This window comes from Mobula hypostoma, chromosome 4 (assembly GCF_963921235.1).
Source record: "Mobula hypostoma chromosome 4, sMobHyp1.1, whole genome shotgun sequence".
In the NCBI taxonomy this organism is placed as follows: domain Eukaryota; kingdom Metazoa; phylum Chordata; class Chondrichthyes; order Myliobatiformes; family Myliobatidae; genus Mobula; species Mobula hypostoma.
Genome location: NC_086100.1, coordinates 39,631,614 through 39,648,698, shown reverse-complemented (window position 1 = coordinate 39,648,698; position 17,085 = coordinate 39,631,614). Strand labels below are relative to the sequence as shown.

The window sequence follows — 17,085 nt, the reverse complement described above, 5'->3', positions numbered from 1 at the left end:
ATCAATTGAATAATTACTTTGGTTCTGTCTTCACTAAGGAGGACATAAATAATCTTCCGGAAATAGTAGGGGACAGAGGGTCCAGTGAGATGGAGGAATTGAGGGAAATACATGTTAGTAGGGAAGTGGTGTTAAGTAAATTGAAGGGATTAAAGGCAGATAAATCCCCAGGGCCAGACGGTCTGCATCCCACAGTGCTTAAGGAAGGGTCTCGGCCTGAAACGTTGACTGCGCCTCTTCCTATAGATGCTGCTTGGCCTGCTGCGTTCACCAGCAACTTTGATGTATGTTGCTTGAATTTCCAGCATCTGCAGAATTCCTGTTGGATGCATTAGTGATAATTTTTCAAAACTCTTTTGATTCTGGACTAGTTCCTGAGGATTGGAGGGTGGCTAAGGTAACCCCGCTTTTTAAAAAAAGAGGGAGAGAGAAACTGGGGAATTATAGACCGGTTAGCCGAACATCGGTGGTGGGGAAACTGCTGGAGTCAGTTATCAAAGATGTGATAACAGCAGATTTGGAAAGCGGTGAAATCATCGGACAAAGTCAACATGGATTTGTGAAAGGAGAGTCATGTCTGACGAATCTCATAGAATTTTTTGAGGATGTAACTAGTACAATGGATAGGGGAGAACCAGTGGATGTGGTATATTTGAATTTTCAAAAGGCTTTTGACAAGGTCCCACACAGGAGATTAGTGTGCGAACTTAAAGCACACGGTATTGGGGGTAAGGTATTGGTGTGGATAGAGAATTCGTTGGCAGACAGGAAGCAAAGAGTGGGAATAAACGGGACCTTTTCAGAATGGCAGGCGGTGACTAGTGGGGTACCGCAAGGCTCAGTGCTGGGACCCCAGTTGTTTACAATATATATTAATGACTTGGATGAGGGAATTAAATGCAGCATCTCCAAGTTTGCGGATGACACGAGGCTGGGTGGCAGTGTTAGCTGTGAGGAAGATGCTGAGAGGACGCAGGGTGACTTGGATAGGTTAGGTGAGTGGGCAGATTCATGGCAGATGCAATTTAATGTGGATAAATGTGAGGTTATCCACTTTGGTGGCAAAAACAGGAAAACAGATTATTATCTGAATGGTGGCCGATTAGGAAAAGGGGAGGTGCAACGAGACCTGGGTGTCATTATACACCAGTCATTGAAAGTGGGCATGCAGGTACAGCAGGCGGTAAAAAAGGAGAATGGTATGCTGGCATTTATAGCAAGAGGATTTGAGTACAGGAGCAGGGAGGTACTACTGCAGTTGTACAAGGCCTTGGTAAGACCACACCTGGAGTATTGTGTGCAGTTTTGGTCCCCTAATCTGAGGAAAGACATCCTTGCCATAGAGGGAGTACAAAGAAGATTCACCAGATTGATTCCTGGGATGGCAGGACTTTCATATGTTGAAAGACTGGATGAACTAGGCTTATGCTCATTGGAATTTAGAAGATTGAGGGGGGATCTTATTGAAACATATAAAATCCTAAAGGGATTGGACAGGTTAGATGCAGGAAGATTGTTCCCGATGTTGGGGAAGTCTAGAACGAGGGGTCACAGTTTGAGGATAAAGGGGAAGCCTTTTAGGACCGAGATTAGGAAAAACTTCTTCACACAGAAAGTGGTGAATCTGTGGAATTCTCTGCCACAGGAAACAGTTGAGGCCAGTTCATTGGCTATATTTAAGAGGGAGTTAGATATGGCCCTTGTGGCTAAAGGGATCGGGGGTATGGAGAGAAGGCAGGTACAGGGTTCTGAGTTGGATGATCAGCCATGACCATACTGAATGGCGGTGCAGGCTCGAAGGGCCGAATAGCCTACTCCTGCACCTATTTTCTATGTTTCTAAGATCAGAGAATGGAATTGAGAAGGAAACGTAAATCAGCCGTAATCAAATGACAGAGCAGACTGAAAGGGCCAAGTGGACTAATTCTGCTCCCTGGATTTATGGTCTAAAGACGTACTCTACAGACCAAAGTTCTGGTTTTAAGTAGCATCTTATCTGAATTTTGGAGTTCACATTAGTATGAAAACCTATAATCTGAAGAATTTGTGCAGAAGTTATAATTCATCAATTCATCTTTTTTGAATTTATTTAGAAGGTGGATGATTGTCACTTGTTGTGTTTTTATGACCTGCTGAGTTCCTCCAGCATTTTGTTTATGCTTTGCTCTATGTTTTATGGAATTTATATTTTTATGTTATATTTTAATTTCACATTTTAAACCAAGGTTGGATCTACAACTATACTGATTTTATTTACTGAACTATTGCTGCTGTGTTTTAATGTTATTTATCATTCAAATTGAAACTCCATCAGTGAATTCAGTCATTTCAACTTTATCTGTTTAAGAATGACTGACTGGAAGTTCTGGATGCACAAGTCCGTTGAATGTTGATTGATTCTGTTTCTGACAGATTGTGGGCTTGAACACAAACATAAATTTCTTGTTCAACCTGGCTGCTCATCCAGAATTTGAGGCTGGAAATGTACACACAAATTTTATCCCTCAACATTATGATGGACTGTTCCCAGCGAAGGAAGCTACAAGTAAAACTGCTCTGTGTCAGGCAGCACTTGCTCTAATACTACAAGAAAGGATTCAAACAAACACTTTCAGAGCACTTTCACATGGTAAGAGCATCTTGTAATTTGCATGTTCAAACTTACATAAAATTCTATCATGCTTACAGCTACTATTTTCTGAATAATCTTACAGATCCATTTTCACCATTTGCACACAGCAGTGGAAGAAGATTAAATATTGTGCACAGACGAAATCTTACATTGCTTGAAGAACAGAATAGTAAGTAATATCTGACCAGCATAACTGTTGGTGTAGATTCTTTAGTCTCAGATCATTATTTATCTTTTTTGTGGATAATTTTCAGATTGTCTGCTCCCTAAGGGCAGAAGACCCTACGGGACGTAATAAAATAATACTTTATTATACTAGAGCTAGTCAAAGTTCGAAATAGCATTATAAGAAATAATCCTGATAACACAATTGCTTGTGCTCAAAAACAGGCACCATGGCAGCATAGAGCCATTCCTCTCCACCGATCTGAGATGTCTGACTAGACACAGGTTTAGTGGGCACATTGTACTGTCAAAATCTTTGGTAGTTCAATTAGAGTGTAAAATCAGAATCAGTCTTATTGTCACTGTCTTAAATGGCAATACTCCCTAATTCTTCCTCCACTACAGTGGTGACTGCATTGGTGCTGCTTCATGCACCCATACTGAGCTCGTCAATTTGATCAACTTTGCCACTAACTTCCACTCTGCCCTTAAATTCACTTGGTCCATTTCTGATACTTCCTTCCCCTTTCTCGATATCTCTGACTCCATCTCTGGAGACAAGCTGTCAACCAGCATCTTTTATAAACCTACCGATTCCCACAGTTATCTTGACTATACCTCTTCCCACCCTATCTCCTGTAAAAATACTATTCCCTTTTCTATCTTCTTTGCCTCCACTGTATCTATTCCCAGGATTCCTTTCGAGGACATCAGAGATCTCTTCCCTCTTCAACGAATGAAGTTTTCCTTCCTCCACCATTGATGCTGCCCTCACTCGGATCTCCTCCATTTCCCTAAGCATCCACGCTCACCCCATCTTCCCGCTGCCTTAACAGTGAAAAAGTTCCTCTTGTTCCAGCCCATAAATCTCTGTATCCAAAAACGTCCTCTGCAACTTTCACCATCTGCAAAGGATTCCTGCCACTAAACCTACCTTTACTTTCCCTCACCCCCCAACTTTCCCCAGCAATCGCTCCCTCCCTGTGATTCCCTTGTCCATTCATCTCCTTCCCTGCTCTTAACCCTGCAAGCAGCTGAAGTGTTACACCTGCATTCACCTCCTCCTTCACCTTCATTCAGAGCCCCAAACAGTCCTTCCACCTTCCACTCCTCCTTCTCTTTCTCCGATGCTTCACTCTCCTCTTCAATCAGATTCCTTCTTCTCCAGCCCTTTACCTTTCCTACCCACCTGACTTCAACTATCACGTTCTAGCTAGCCTTCCTCCCCTCCCCCATATCTCTCTTTTATTCTGGCAACTTCCCTCTTCCATTTCATCCTGAAGAAAGGTCTTGACCCAAAACATCGACGCTTTATTCATTTCTATAGATGCTGCCTGACCTGCTGATTTTCTCCAGCATTTTGTGTGTGCTGCTTGAAATTTGTTGATTGTAGCAGCTGTAGAGTGCAAAGACAAACTTTCACTATAAATTACAAAATAAATATATAGTGCAAATAAAAAGGAATAGTGAGGTAGTGTTCATGGACTGACTGGAAATCTGATGACAAAGGGAAAAAAGCTGTTCCTGTTTCATTGAGTGTGGGTCTTCAGGATCCTGTACCTCTTCATTACCTGTAGGATCCTGTAGTAATGAGAAGAGGGCATGTCCCTGATGATGAGGGTCTTTAACGATGGATGTCTGATGTCATTTTCTTGAGCCATCGCCTTTTAAAGCTGTCCTTGTTGGTGGGGAGGATGGAGCTGGCTATGTTTGTAGCCCTCTGCAGCTTTTTCCTATCCTGTGCATTCTCACCATGTAAGACAGTGATAATAAACCTGATGCTGATTTTGATTCAGTTACGGTAATTTGGGATTATAGGATTCACAAATCACTACCCAAAAATTTGAGACACAGAATAAAATTTGCTGTCACAAAAATCAAGTAAAAAAAATCAGCAGGATTTTTGACACAATACTTGGTACATGTGCAGGTGATACAGCTTCACATATTGGAAAAATTTCAATCTAACCAATTATCTGGGAGTGCACACCACCCACATTCTCCCAACCTTTCCTCAAATACTCTCACACTGAAGGCTAAGACATCATTTACTTTCTTGTTTGCTTTCAGTGAATGTGTCCAAACATATCTGGGCCCTTTGAATATCATTACTCTGTCTTTCAAATACTGTTTTATGCTCCAGAGTAGATAGTCTCACATATTTCCACATTATATTACATCTTCTACATTCTCGTCCAATCGTTCAGTTTCCCTACATTCCCAAGCATCTTTCCATCCTCCATACTGACATTCCCATCTAGTTTAATATCATTGGAAAACTTATAAGTAAACCATTTGGTCCGCTCATTGATTTAGAAACATAGAAACATAGAAAACCTACAGCAGAATACAGGCCCTACGGCCCACAGAGTTGTGCCGAACATGTCCCTACCTTAGAAATTACTAGGCTTACCTATAACCCTCTATTTTTCTAAGCTCCATGTACCTATCTAAAAGTCTCTTAAAAGACCCTATCGTATCCGCCTCCACCACTGTTGCCGGCAGCCCATTCCACGCACTCACCAGTCTCTGAGTAAAAAACTTACCCCTGACATCTCCTCTGTACCTACTCCCCAGCACCTTAAACCTGTGTCCCCTTGTGGCAACCATTTCAGCCCTGGGAAAAAGCCTCTGACTATCCACACGATCAATGCCTCTCATCATCTTATACACCTCTGTCAGGTCACCTCTCATCCTCCGTCGCTCCAAGGAGAAAAGGCCGAGTTCACTCAACCTATTCTCATAAAGCATGCTCCCCAATCCAGGCAACATCCTTGTAAATCTCCTCTGCACCCTTTCAGTGGTTTTCTATCCTTTCTGTAGTGAGGCGACCAGAACTGAGCACAGTACTCCAAGTGGGGTCTGACCATGGTCCTATATAGCTGCACCATTACCTCTCGGCTCCTAAATTCAATTCCACGATTGATGAAGGCCAATACATGGTACGCCTTCTTAACCACAGAGTCAACCTGTGCAGCTGCTTTGAGTGTCCTATGGACTCGGACCCCAAGATCCCTCTGATCCTCCACACTGCCAAGAGTCTTACCATTAATACGATATTCTGCCATCATATTTGATCTACCAAAATGAACCACCTCACACTTATCTGGGTTGGACTCCATCTGCCACTTCTCAGCCCAGTTTTGCATCCTATCAATGTCCCGCTGTAACTTCTGACAGCCCTCCACACTATCCACAACACCCCCAACCTTTGTGTCATTTAGATTTAGTCATATGCTGTTACTTCTGGAGTCCATCCAACAATTCCAGCAGTACTTGAGTAGTCACAGCATACCACACCGAGAAATATGTATTCCCATTCTTGGCTTTCTGACTGAAATGCATTTTTTATATTCTCCTCCAATTCCATCTGCTCTAACCTTATTGACCAACCTCCTGTTGGAACCTTATTAAAAACCTTTTGAAAAGTTAAATACACCATGTCCACTCATTTCCTCATCATCAATCCTACTATTTGCATTCTCAAAGAACTCCAACAGATCAATCTGACATGATTTTCCTTTCATAAATATATGTTGACCCTGTCCAGACCTACTTCTCATGGTTTTTGCTGTTACATCCTTGGGTATGGATTACATTAAGATTGACATCAAGTCCTGATGAACAGTCTCGGCCCAAAAAGTTTATAGTTTATCCATTTCCACAGATACTCTCTGACCTACTGTTCCTCCAGCATTTTCTGTGTTTCTTGTAGGTTACATTATTTTCTCTACTACGAAATTTGACTAACAGGTCAATAGCTCACTGTTTTATTTTTCCTTCTTTTCATAAATAGAGTTATATTTGTTACTTTCTAATCTGCAATTCCAGAATCTTTTGGATTATGTAAGATGACCTCCACTATCAGTATAATAACAGTCATCTGTTTCAAAACTCTGAACTTGTTTTTATATCCCAAACTACATACAATACATGCTACAGGATGAAGCTAAAATATACACCCTAGTAGTCATAATCACATTTCCCACAATGTACAAATAATACAACTCCACACAGCTGAATCTAAAAGTGTAGTACTTTATCAGAAAAGATATATTTTATTCAATGAGCATTGGCTTGACATATATAATTTTAAAATGCATTACCATTGCAGAGTTTAATATTTGTGTTTGTTTCTTTTGGCTTCCTTCCCCCAACATCCTAAACAAGGGATGAATATTGAAGTTGCATATAACAATGATGGGACTTATAGTATTCAGGTGAGCTTATAATTGAGAGTTTTTGAAAAGCAATGTCAAGTTAGACAGATTTTTCTTCAGTTGGTACAGTTGATGGGTATAAAGTGCTTCTTTCTCTTTGCATTTACCCATTCTATTTCTCTATCTTCCCGAGAGGCCTTATAATTTTCTCATTCTTCCCATTCTGAGAGTGGTCAAGGCTAAATCTAGAGCCACATTTGTGTTGTTATTTTTTGTGTGTGTAGATAGACAATGAGCATTGGTGGAATGATCTGCCCCACCCTAGGAGCCATTAATATGGCATCCATAAATGAACTTTCAAATAAGTCAAGTTATGTGCTGTTAGCACTGACTAATCAATATAATACAAATGAAGTGTAGATCTTGAATCTTCCTGCTTTGTAAGACTATGATAATGCAAGTGTTGAATTTACCCAGTGGGACAACTTAAAGCAGCTTTGAGGTTTTGGAGCTGCAATTTGTTGTTGAATGATTATTCTAAGAATTAAATTGCTTTTTTTATTGTTTACTTTAATTCTTTATATATTGATTATGACTTTCCTTGTAGAATTGATGTCAAATCTGGGGCCAAAATTAATTGGTGTCATTTTTAGAGAATCTTAACTTTGATCTCCTCTCCCGAAATCTTTTAAATCTAAGATTAATAATTTTAAAATTGTAATGGGATTTGGGGTTTTAGTTAAAGTTGTTTGTTATCTACCTAAAGTTAGATTGCCAGTTGTATAGTTAAACATACTAGCAACAAACAGCAATATTTTGTTAAGAGTTTTGGCAACTGTTCAACCATCCAATATCCTAATGTAATCATTATTTTTGATAAGTGCATTAACCTTCCTTTTGGAGTTAGAAAATGATTTTTTTTAATATTTATGATCTTAGATGGATAGGGAAGAACGCAACATTGAGATCCAGTAGCAGCCATGTAATCAAATATTGTAGAAAGAACCATTTGTCATACTTTAAATGTGATGACTCTTTGCTAGAATAATTCAAACTCAGACTCTTCTGATTCTGTGAGTGAATGATTCACTATCAAAATGGAAGAACAAATGAGATTTGTGGGTTAATTCAAGATAAAATTGGAATTGTTAAATGGTTTGTTGTATCAATCTCTTGAAACATAAGAGGTTAGATTTAAATTTGAAGTTTTGCTTGTACCTCAGATTGATGGACAGGATTTCCATGTATTTGGGAAACTTAACACAGAGGGAGATGCCACATATTTGGAGTCTTCAGTAAATGGGATTCTTTCAAGATCTAAAGTGGTGATCACAGACAACAGCGTTCACTTGTTTTCAATGGTAAGAGCTACTTCTTTCAATTCTAGTCTATATATTCCCCCACCCCACCCAAGTCCGCAAAAAGGCATCAGCACCCTCCACCTACCAAGCGAACATTAGCAAAGCCCCCAATAAAGACCATGATCTGCAGTACAACAAAAACTAATCATTCTCCCAACAATTCAACATGCTACAGTCTCTCTCTCTCTCTTTCTCTCTCCCCTCCCCCTAATAAAGGGAAAAAGACATGTCCTTTTTGCATTATTTTTAGTTTAACTGTGCGTGTGTGTGTGTGTGTGTGTGTGTGTGTGTGTGTCTATAATGTACATCCAGAAATTCTTTTTCTTTGCAGACATCCATGAAAACAGGAGTTTCCCCAAAGAATGAGTGACAGTAAAAATGTTAGAACCCCAAACCCCTCTACACCCCCCGACACACAAGCAGCAGCAAAGCAACAACCCTCCCCCACCCCCACCCCCACCCACTTCCACAAAAAAAGCGTCAGCACTGTCCACCCACCAAGCAAGCAATAGTAAGACCCCTAATAAATATCATGATCTGCAGTACAACAAAAACTAATCATTCTGACAATTCTACATGCTACAGGCTCCTTCTCTCTCTCTCTCCCTATTAAAGGCGTCCCCTTTCACAGCAAGAGGGGAGACATAACAAAACAACGCGCTGATTTACGTTGTTAAAAATCTGTCGTGCCACTTTTTTTTCCAAGTTCTGTGACCTGGGAATCGGCAACAATCTTGTAACCCACCAGTGAGAGGGAGAGAGAGAGCACAACTTGCCAAGTTCCAATTCTATATTCCAGATATAATTATTGCAGCATATGTTTGATGGTTTTTGATCTTTATTTTAGGAAGGGACTGCACAGTTCAGTAGACCTGTGCCAAAATACTTAGTTGGAATTGATGCCTCTGGGGCTGAGGGAGCAGCAGTGGCACCAATGACTGGAACTATTGAAAAGGTAACGTTATGACTTTGAATTGATAAGTTGTTCTCTAAGTATCATTTAAGACAGGGTTAAAGTGATCTACATTACTTTCCATACTGAACCGCCAGAAAAAATGCATTTTCTAGACTATTTTCCAGAACTGGCCACAAAGTTATTATGAAGAGCTGTTGGCTCCTATGAAACTAATTCCCTTTATGAATTGGTTCCTCCAGGAACTGCAAGGTATGAAGCAAGCAATTTCTATAATATATTGGAAAGTATTCTGAGGGACCAGATATGTAAGTATTTGCATAGACATGGACTGATTAGCGATAGTCAACATGGCTTTGTGGGTCATGTCTAACAACCTTAGGAAGCTTTTCGAGTAAGTTACCAGGGAAGTGTATGAAGGCAAGGCAGTGGATGTTGTCCACATGGACTTTGGCAAGGCCTTTGACAAGGTGCTTCTTGGGAGGTTGATAAGGAAGTTTCAGTCGCTTGGCATTCAGGATGAGGTAGTAAATTGGATTAGACATTAGTTTATCAGGATTAGCCAGAGAGTGGTAGTAGATGGTTGCCTCTCTGACTAGAGGCCTGTGACAAGTAATGTGCCACTGGGGTCAGTGCTGGGTGTGTTGTTTACGTAATCGGTATGATCATGTGATGAACTGGATCAGCAAATTTGAGGATGCCACCAAGACTGGGGCCATAGTGACAGTGAGGAAGGCTATCAAAGCTTTCAAAGTGATCTAGATCTGCTGGCAAAATGGGCTGAAAAATGGCAGATAGATTTTAATGCAGGCAAGTGTTAAGGTATTGCACTTTAGCAGGAATAAAAACAGGGTAAGATTTACACAGTGGATGGAGGCCACTGAGGTGTGTGCTAGAACAGAGGGTTCTGGGAGTACAGATCCATAATTCCTTGAAAGTGGCGCCACAGGCAGATAAGGTCATAAGGAGACCTTTTGGCTCATTGGCTTTCACAAATCAATGTACTGAGTACAGGAGTTGAGATGTTATGTTTAGTTGTACAAGACGTTGGTGAGGTCATCATTTGGAGTATTGTGTGCAGTTCTGGTCACCAGTCCACAGGAAAGATAGCAATAAGATTGAAAGTGTAGAGAAAATTTAGAAAGGTGTTGCCGGGACTTGAGGACCTGAGTTTTCGAAGAGTTGAATAGTTTAAAACTTAATTGCCCGAAGCTTAGGAGAATGGGGGAGGGGTGATATTTGATAGCGGTATTACAAAATTATGAGGGGTATAGATAGGGTAAATGCAAGAAGGCTTTTTCCACTGAAGCAGGGTGAGACTAGAACTAGAGGTTATAAGTTAAGAGTGAAAGGTACAATATTTAAAGCTTCACTCAGAGGGTGGGTGAGAGTGTGGAACAAGCTGCCAGCGGAAATGGTGGATGTGGGTTCGATTTCAACATTTAAGAGAAATTTGGATAAGTACGTGGTTGGGAAGGGTATGGAAATCTATGGTCTGGGTGCAGGTTGATGGGACTAGGCAGATTTATAGTTTGCACAGACTGGACTGGCTGAATGGCCTGTTTCTGTACTGTAGTGTTAAATGACTTTATGATTCTGTATAGAACGTAGTGTATATGCAACTCTGGAAAAGACCCTTTAACCCAGGATGTTGTGCCAAGCTAGTTAAAACCCTAACTAAACTAGTCCCTTCTGCCTATACAAGTCAATAATCCCTCTGCATATTTATGTGTCCATCTAAAAGCCTTTTGAACTCTTTAACAGAGCAAAATGACCTAAATATTTTATAAGAATGTTAACATTATATCCTTTTTTTTTGTTTTTTTATATAGTGAAGTGTTTTTTTTTCTTCATTTAAAATTCAATTTTTTCTTTCCTCTTCATCTTTCCTCTTCATGAACTGATAAGAGGAGAATTGCTGTTTTCTTTTTTTTATTATATATTTTATACTAGCTTAACAATATGTATGATTTTGATCATGTCTACCTTAATCTTGGTTTGTATTGTTATTGATATATATATGTTTGAGATAATTCTCTTGTTTGTACTTATGTTCCTTTTAAATCAATAAAAAGATAATAAAGAAAGAATACTAACATTATATCAAATCACGTAATGAGATACTAAGGCAAATGACTATATCAAAATACTAGGTTTTAAGGAGCAATTTCAAGGAAGCATTAGCTAAAGGTAGCAAACGTTATGGAGTTTATATCCCTTTGCAGCCAGATGCACACCCACTTTCTGTGCAACGTCCAAAGTCAGGGATGAGCATGAGGCTAAGGTTGGAGGCACGTAGATAGTTAAAGTGCTGGGGACTGCAAAGGGTCTTGGACATTGTGAAAGATGAGGGAATGAAGGGATTTGAAAACAAGAGTGAAAATGTTTAAGTTGAGGAGTAATGCTTGAACTAGACATTGCAGTGGTTGAAGTAGCTAGACTTAATAAACTACAAATTAATTTGTGATTAGTTGCTTATACTGGAATCAAATAAAATGCAGTCATTGGAATCACATGGGCAGAACTCTGTGTTTATAAAAGAATTTGATAAAAATACTAGACATTTTTAATTTTGGTCAAGGTGACAAATTGTGTCCAAGGTCCATAAGTGAAGTTAGCTATTGAGTCTTTTTAGCATTCCCAGCATTTGCCGAAAGTGGGTTTAAACTCACTTTCAGTTATGTGAACTTTAGAAATGCAGGGCTGTTGGGAAAGGTTGGATTGGTTGCCCTTCCATAGAAACTTCTGATAATTCTATTCCTGTGCCATAACTTGAACTAATTTTACCACAATTTCTTGTGATATTTCCTTTGATTAATTCTCTACCTTGTGTTGGCGTGGCCAAGTGGTTAAGGCATTTGTCTAGTGATTTGTAGGTCTCAAGTCCGAGCCTTGGCTGAGGCAGCGTATGTGTCCTTGAGCAAGGCACTTAACCACACATTGCTCTGTAACAACACTGGTGCCCTTGAGCAAGGCACTTTACCACACATTGCTCTGTAACAACACTGGTGCCAAGCTGCTTGGGTCCTAATGCCCTTCCCTTGGATAACATCGGTGGCGTGGAGAGGGGAGACTTGCAGCATGGGCAACTGCTGGTCTTCCATCCAACCTTGCCCAGGCCTGCGCCCTGGAAACCTTCCAAGGCACAAATCCATGGTCTCATGAGACTAACGGATGCCTAATTCTCCAAATTAGTCATGCAAAGGTCATGAAATTTGCAGCCTTACTTCTCAGGAGGAAATTATTGGGAAATAATCAGCTTTTGCAACAGTCCAGTAGTTTTTGGTCCTATTTATTCACCACCTATCCTATAAAATGCCTAGCAACATAGCATAAAGGGAAAGGTTGTATGCAAATAGTAGTTGTTAGTGAGTGAATTAGCTTGTTGATTTTGTACATGTATTGGTTGTTGTTTCCAATTGAGATTAAATGACAGGCTGATTCCTGACATTCACCTCAACAGATTATAATTGTTAATAGATATGAAAGAGTAATTACCATGTTTGTTGACTGTTACTGTGTACTTTCAGATTCGTCCTATTGTAATGAGTGCTATAGTGAAACGTGTTCACTCCAACCTGTAAAAAAATATATATATTATGAAGAAAGATTACCATTGTGTTGGATTTTCTTCAGGTTCTACCATCCACACTTTGCAAACTGTGATTAATTCAGTTTTGTTGTGCGAGGGGAGGGCGTTTGGGGTTGGTATTCTGTTAGTTTTGTGCGGAGGAGGGATTTTCCGGTGGTCGATGTTCCTGTTTAGTTTTATGCGGGGGGAGGTTTGTTTCAGGGGTTTGACGATCGGGGTGCCTTTCTTTTTTAAACAGTGTGGCGGGGTGTGTTTAATGTTTCTTGCTGAATGACTTCCATGTTTTTTAAGTGGTGGAGCAGACTTGATGGGCTGAATGGCCTAATTCTGCTCCTGTGTCTTATGGTCTTACATTCTTTCTTTGTTTCGTGGCTACCTGGAGAATACAAATTTCGGAGTTTTATAGAGACATATGCTTTGATAATAAATGAACCTTTGAACCTTTAATTCCCTCAGGGAATGGGGAAGGGGTGGTGTTGGGTTTCATTTTAACTGAAAGGTAATAACAGACTGGCACAATGTATCAGATCCTGCAACTTCATAGAGAAATGTACAGAAGGGGATCTTTATCACTCTGCATAAGACAATGGCATTTCTGGCTGAGTACTCACAATGTCTTAGATTAGATCACGTCACATATTATGGTCCTAGTAAGGTTTCATGCTTTGATAAGAGACATCTGAAAGATTAAGACTTTTGGAATGCAATATAACAGCTGTGGATATATTGAGTGGAAGAACAAATAACACATTTGAAACTGGTACTCCAGTTGCATTCTGCGCTGTGGACACAGACACTTCTGGCTAAATTGCTGTTCGTGCTTTTCAGGTGTTTGTTAAAGAGGGTGACCACGTGCAAGCTGGAGATCCGTTAATGGTAATGATAGCCATGAAAATGGAGGTGAGGAATCCTGCCATCTTCGTATCCGTTTATTATTGTCACATGTACTGAGACACAGTTAAAAGCTTTGTTTTGCATGCTGTTCCTCTAAATCATCAAACTTTACAACTCCTCCCTTGAAGGGTCAGACACCCTGAGCCAATAGGCTGGTCCTGGACTTATTTCCTGGCATATTTTACATATTACTACTTAATTATTTATGGTTTTATTACTATTTAATTATTTATGGTGCAACTGTTGTAACGAAAACCAATTTCCCTGGGGTCAGTAAAGTATGACTATGACTATCATTCCAAACAAAGGTGCATTGAGTAGACAAATGAAGTGCAAGAGCCATGACAGATTGAGAGTTCAACTTTATTATACAAACTTCAAGGTTAAAAGTGAATTTATTCTTAAAGTACATGTATATGTCACCATATACAACCCTGAGATTCATTTTCTTGCGGGCATATACAGTAAATCCAAGAAATATAACAGAATCAATGGAAGACCACACCCAGCAGAACAGATAAACAAACAATGTGAGAAAAACAACAAACTGTGCACCTACATAAGAAATAATAATAATAAATATGCAATAAGTATTGAGAACGTGAGATGAAAGTGAGTCCATTCATTATGGGAACAGTTCAGTGATGGGGAGAGTGAAGTTATCCCCACTGGTTTAAGAACCTGATGATTGAGCATTAATAACTGTTCTTGAACCTGGTGGAGATGGTCCTGAGGCTCCTGTACTATCTTACTGATGGCAGCAGCAAGAATAGAGCATGGGTGGGTAGTGTGGATCTTTGATAGTGGATGCTGCTTTTCAGCGACAGATCTCTGTGAGGGTATGCTTAATAGTGGGGAGGGCATTACCCATGATGGCCTGGGCCGTGTCTACTACTTTTTATAGGGTTTTCTGTTCAAGGGCTTTGGGGTTTCCAATCAGGCACGATGCAAACCGGCAATATACTCACCACCACACAAGAGATACTGTACAAGAGGTCTATTCAAGTGTTCTTATAACAGTGGGATGGAAGTCGTCCTGAAGCCTAGAGATACAGGTTTTCAAATTTTTGTATCTTCTGCCACATGGCAGGGGAGAGAAAAGAGAATGATGCAAGTGGGAGGGTTCCTGGATTATGTTGGTTACCGACCTGGGGCAACTGGAAGTGTGGATGTGGTCATTAGAGGGGAGGCTGGATTTTGCCATTGACTGGGCTGTGACCACATCTTTGCAATTTCTTCTGGTCCTGGGCAGAGCAGTTGCTATACCAAGCTGTGAAGCATCCATGAAGGATACTTTCTAAGGTGCATCCGTAAAAATTGATGAAGCTCATCAATGACCTGCCATATTTCTTCAGCTTTTTGTGAAAGTCGAGGTGCTGATGTGTTTTCTTGGCCATGGTTGGATCAGAACAAGCTATTGGAGATATTTACACCTAGGAACTTGAAACTCTCAACAATTTCTATCTAAGCATCATTGAAATATACTCTGCCCTGTTTCCTAAAGTCAATGACCAGCTCTTTTGTTTTGACATTGAGTGTAAAGTTATCTTGTCTGGCTTATCATTGTTTGAGATCTGGTTCACTACGGCTGTGACATCTGTGAACTCATAGATGGAGTTAGAGCAGAATCTTGCCACACAGTCATGAGTATATAGGGGATAAAGTAAGGGACTAGTGTTGAGGATAATCATGATGGAGATGTTGCTGCCTGTACTTACTGATTACATTTTCTCTACACACTGTCAAGCTTATTGATATCTTTCCTGTAGGTGTGTGACCAGAACTATATACAATGCTTCAAATTTGGCCTCACCAACATTTTATACAACTTCAGCATAATAACCAACTTAATGCCCTGATTTATGAAAGCCAATGTGCCAAACATTCTCTTTACAACTCTATCTACCTGTGATGCCACTTTAAAGAATTATGGGTCTGTATTCCCGATCCCTTTGTTCCACTGGACACCTCAGTGCCTTACCATTCACTGTAAGTCTTACCCTGGTTTGTCCTGCCAGAATGAAAAACCTCACGCTTGCCTGCATTAAATTTCATCTGCCATTTTTCAACCCACTTTCCCAGCTGGTCCAGATCACTTTGCATGCTTTGATAGCCTTCGTCACTATGGTGTCATACTCAAATTTGCTGATTCAGTTTATCACATTATCAGCTAAGTTAGAGAGACAACAATCCTCTACCATTTTCAAGCTTATCCTGCTAAGTCAACTATGAATCCAGTTGATGACTTCATCCTAAATGCCAAGTAACCTATCCTTCTGGACCCGCCTTCCATCTGGAGCTTTCTCAAAGGCCTTGCTAAAGTCAATGTTGACAATGTCCGCTGCCTTTCCCTCATCAACCTTCTTCCTAGTTTGTTGAATAGGAAGCCAAGGATCCAGATCCAAGGGGAGGTTCTGAGTTCTCAAACAGTACCTATTTCCTCAGTAGTATTTCATTATATTCAGACTTTGGAATGTTAATTCCTTAATTGTTACTGAAGGAAATATTTACGTCATATAATTCTATAATTGATTACATTGCAAGCAAATATTATCTTGCATACTGAGATGGAGGGTTTACGTCCAGACTATGTCTGGGGTTAGGAGCATAAGAATTGCAGTAGGCCATTTGTCCCCTCAGGTCTGTACTATCAATAATTAAGATATTGATTGATTGGTGAACTTATTCTGTACATATTTGTTTAATGCTTTAGATAACATAATTTCCAAATCTCAGATATCAGATTAACAAATTATTCTCCATCAACCACAGTTCTGGAGTTTAATGTCTGCAACCCTCTATGTTTCCTCCATTCACTGCTGAAAGATGTGTCTGCAACTCTTAAACTGCCCAACAGTCTCTACAACCTACAGAAATAGATGCTATCTATTTACTCTTTGAATACTTTTTCTTCCTTGGGAGAAACCCAGTAACATAAGCCAGATCTTTAGAGGTGTCATGAAGGAATTGGATGTTTAAGTCAACATGTACAAAGTTTAATCATGAGTTAATTGAAACATCTTGAGTTAACAATGTCTGGTTACATTATGATAATCAGTTTTATAAATTCTCCAAATCACTCCCTTAGTTTACTGTTTTTGCAAAACTTTCCTAAGAAAAATCAATGAAAGAATAACAACAAAAAAGTTTTATGGTCATGATAGCAAACATAATCTGGATATTTCTAAAGTATGATATGCTGTGTCTAAGTTGTAGTCATTCATCTGTCTTGCCACATTACTGTTTTTTTAACATTGGGGAAAGCATAATTTACAAAATAAGCATTTTAACATGTTTGTGTTTATAGAAGCAGTAGAGAAAAATGAAAGTGGCTGCATTTAAAAAGAAAAAAAGTGACATACATATTT

General features: G+C 39.8%; 1 protein-coding gene across 1 annotated transcript in view; it reads left to right on the top strand.

The window, feature by feature from the left end:
* Positions 1 to 17,085, top strand: part of mccc1 (methylcrotonyl-CoA carboxylase subunit) — an 80,394-nt gene that overhangs the window by 61,194 nt on the left and 2,115 nt on the right. Inside the window, exons 13-18 of the mRNA XM_063045668.1 lie at positions 2,413 to 2,629; positions 2,715 to 2,801; positions 6,968 to 7,017; positions 8,181 to 8,318; positions 9,166 to 9,273; positions 13,652 to 13,723. Of these exons, the coding sequence (XP_062901738.1) occupies positions 2,413 to 2,629; positions 2,715 to 2,801; positions 6,968 to 7,017; positions 8,181 to 8,318; positions 9,166 to 9,273; positions 13,652 to 13,723 (672 nt within the window). The remainder of the gene's footprint in view (positions 1 to 2,412; positions 2,630 to 2,714; positions 2,802 to 6,967; positions 7,018 to 8,180; positions 8,319 to 9,165; positions 9,274 to 13,651; positions 13,724 to 17,085) is intronic.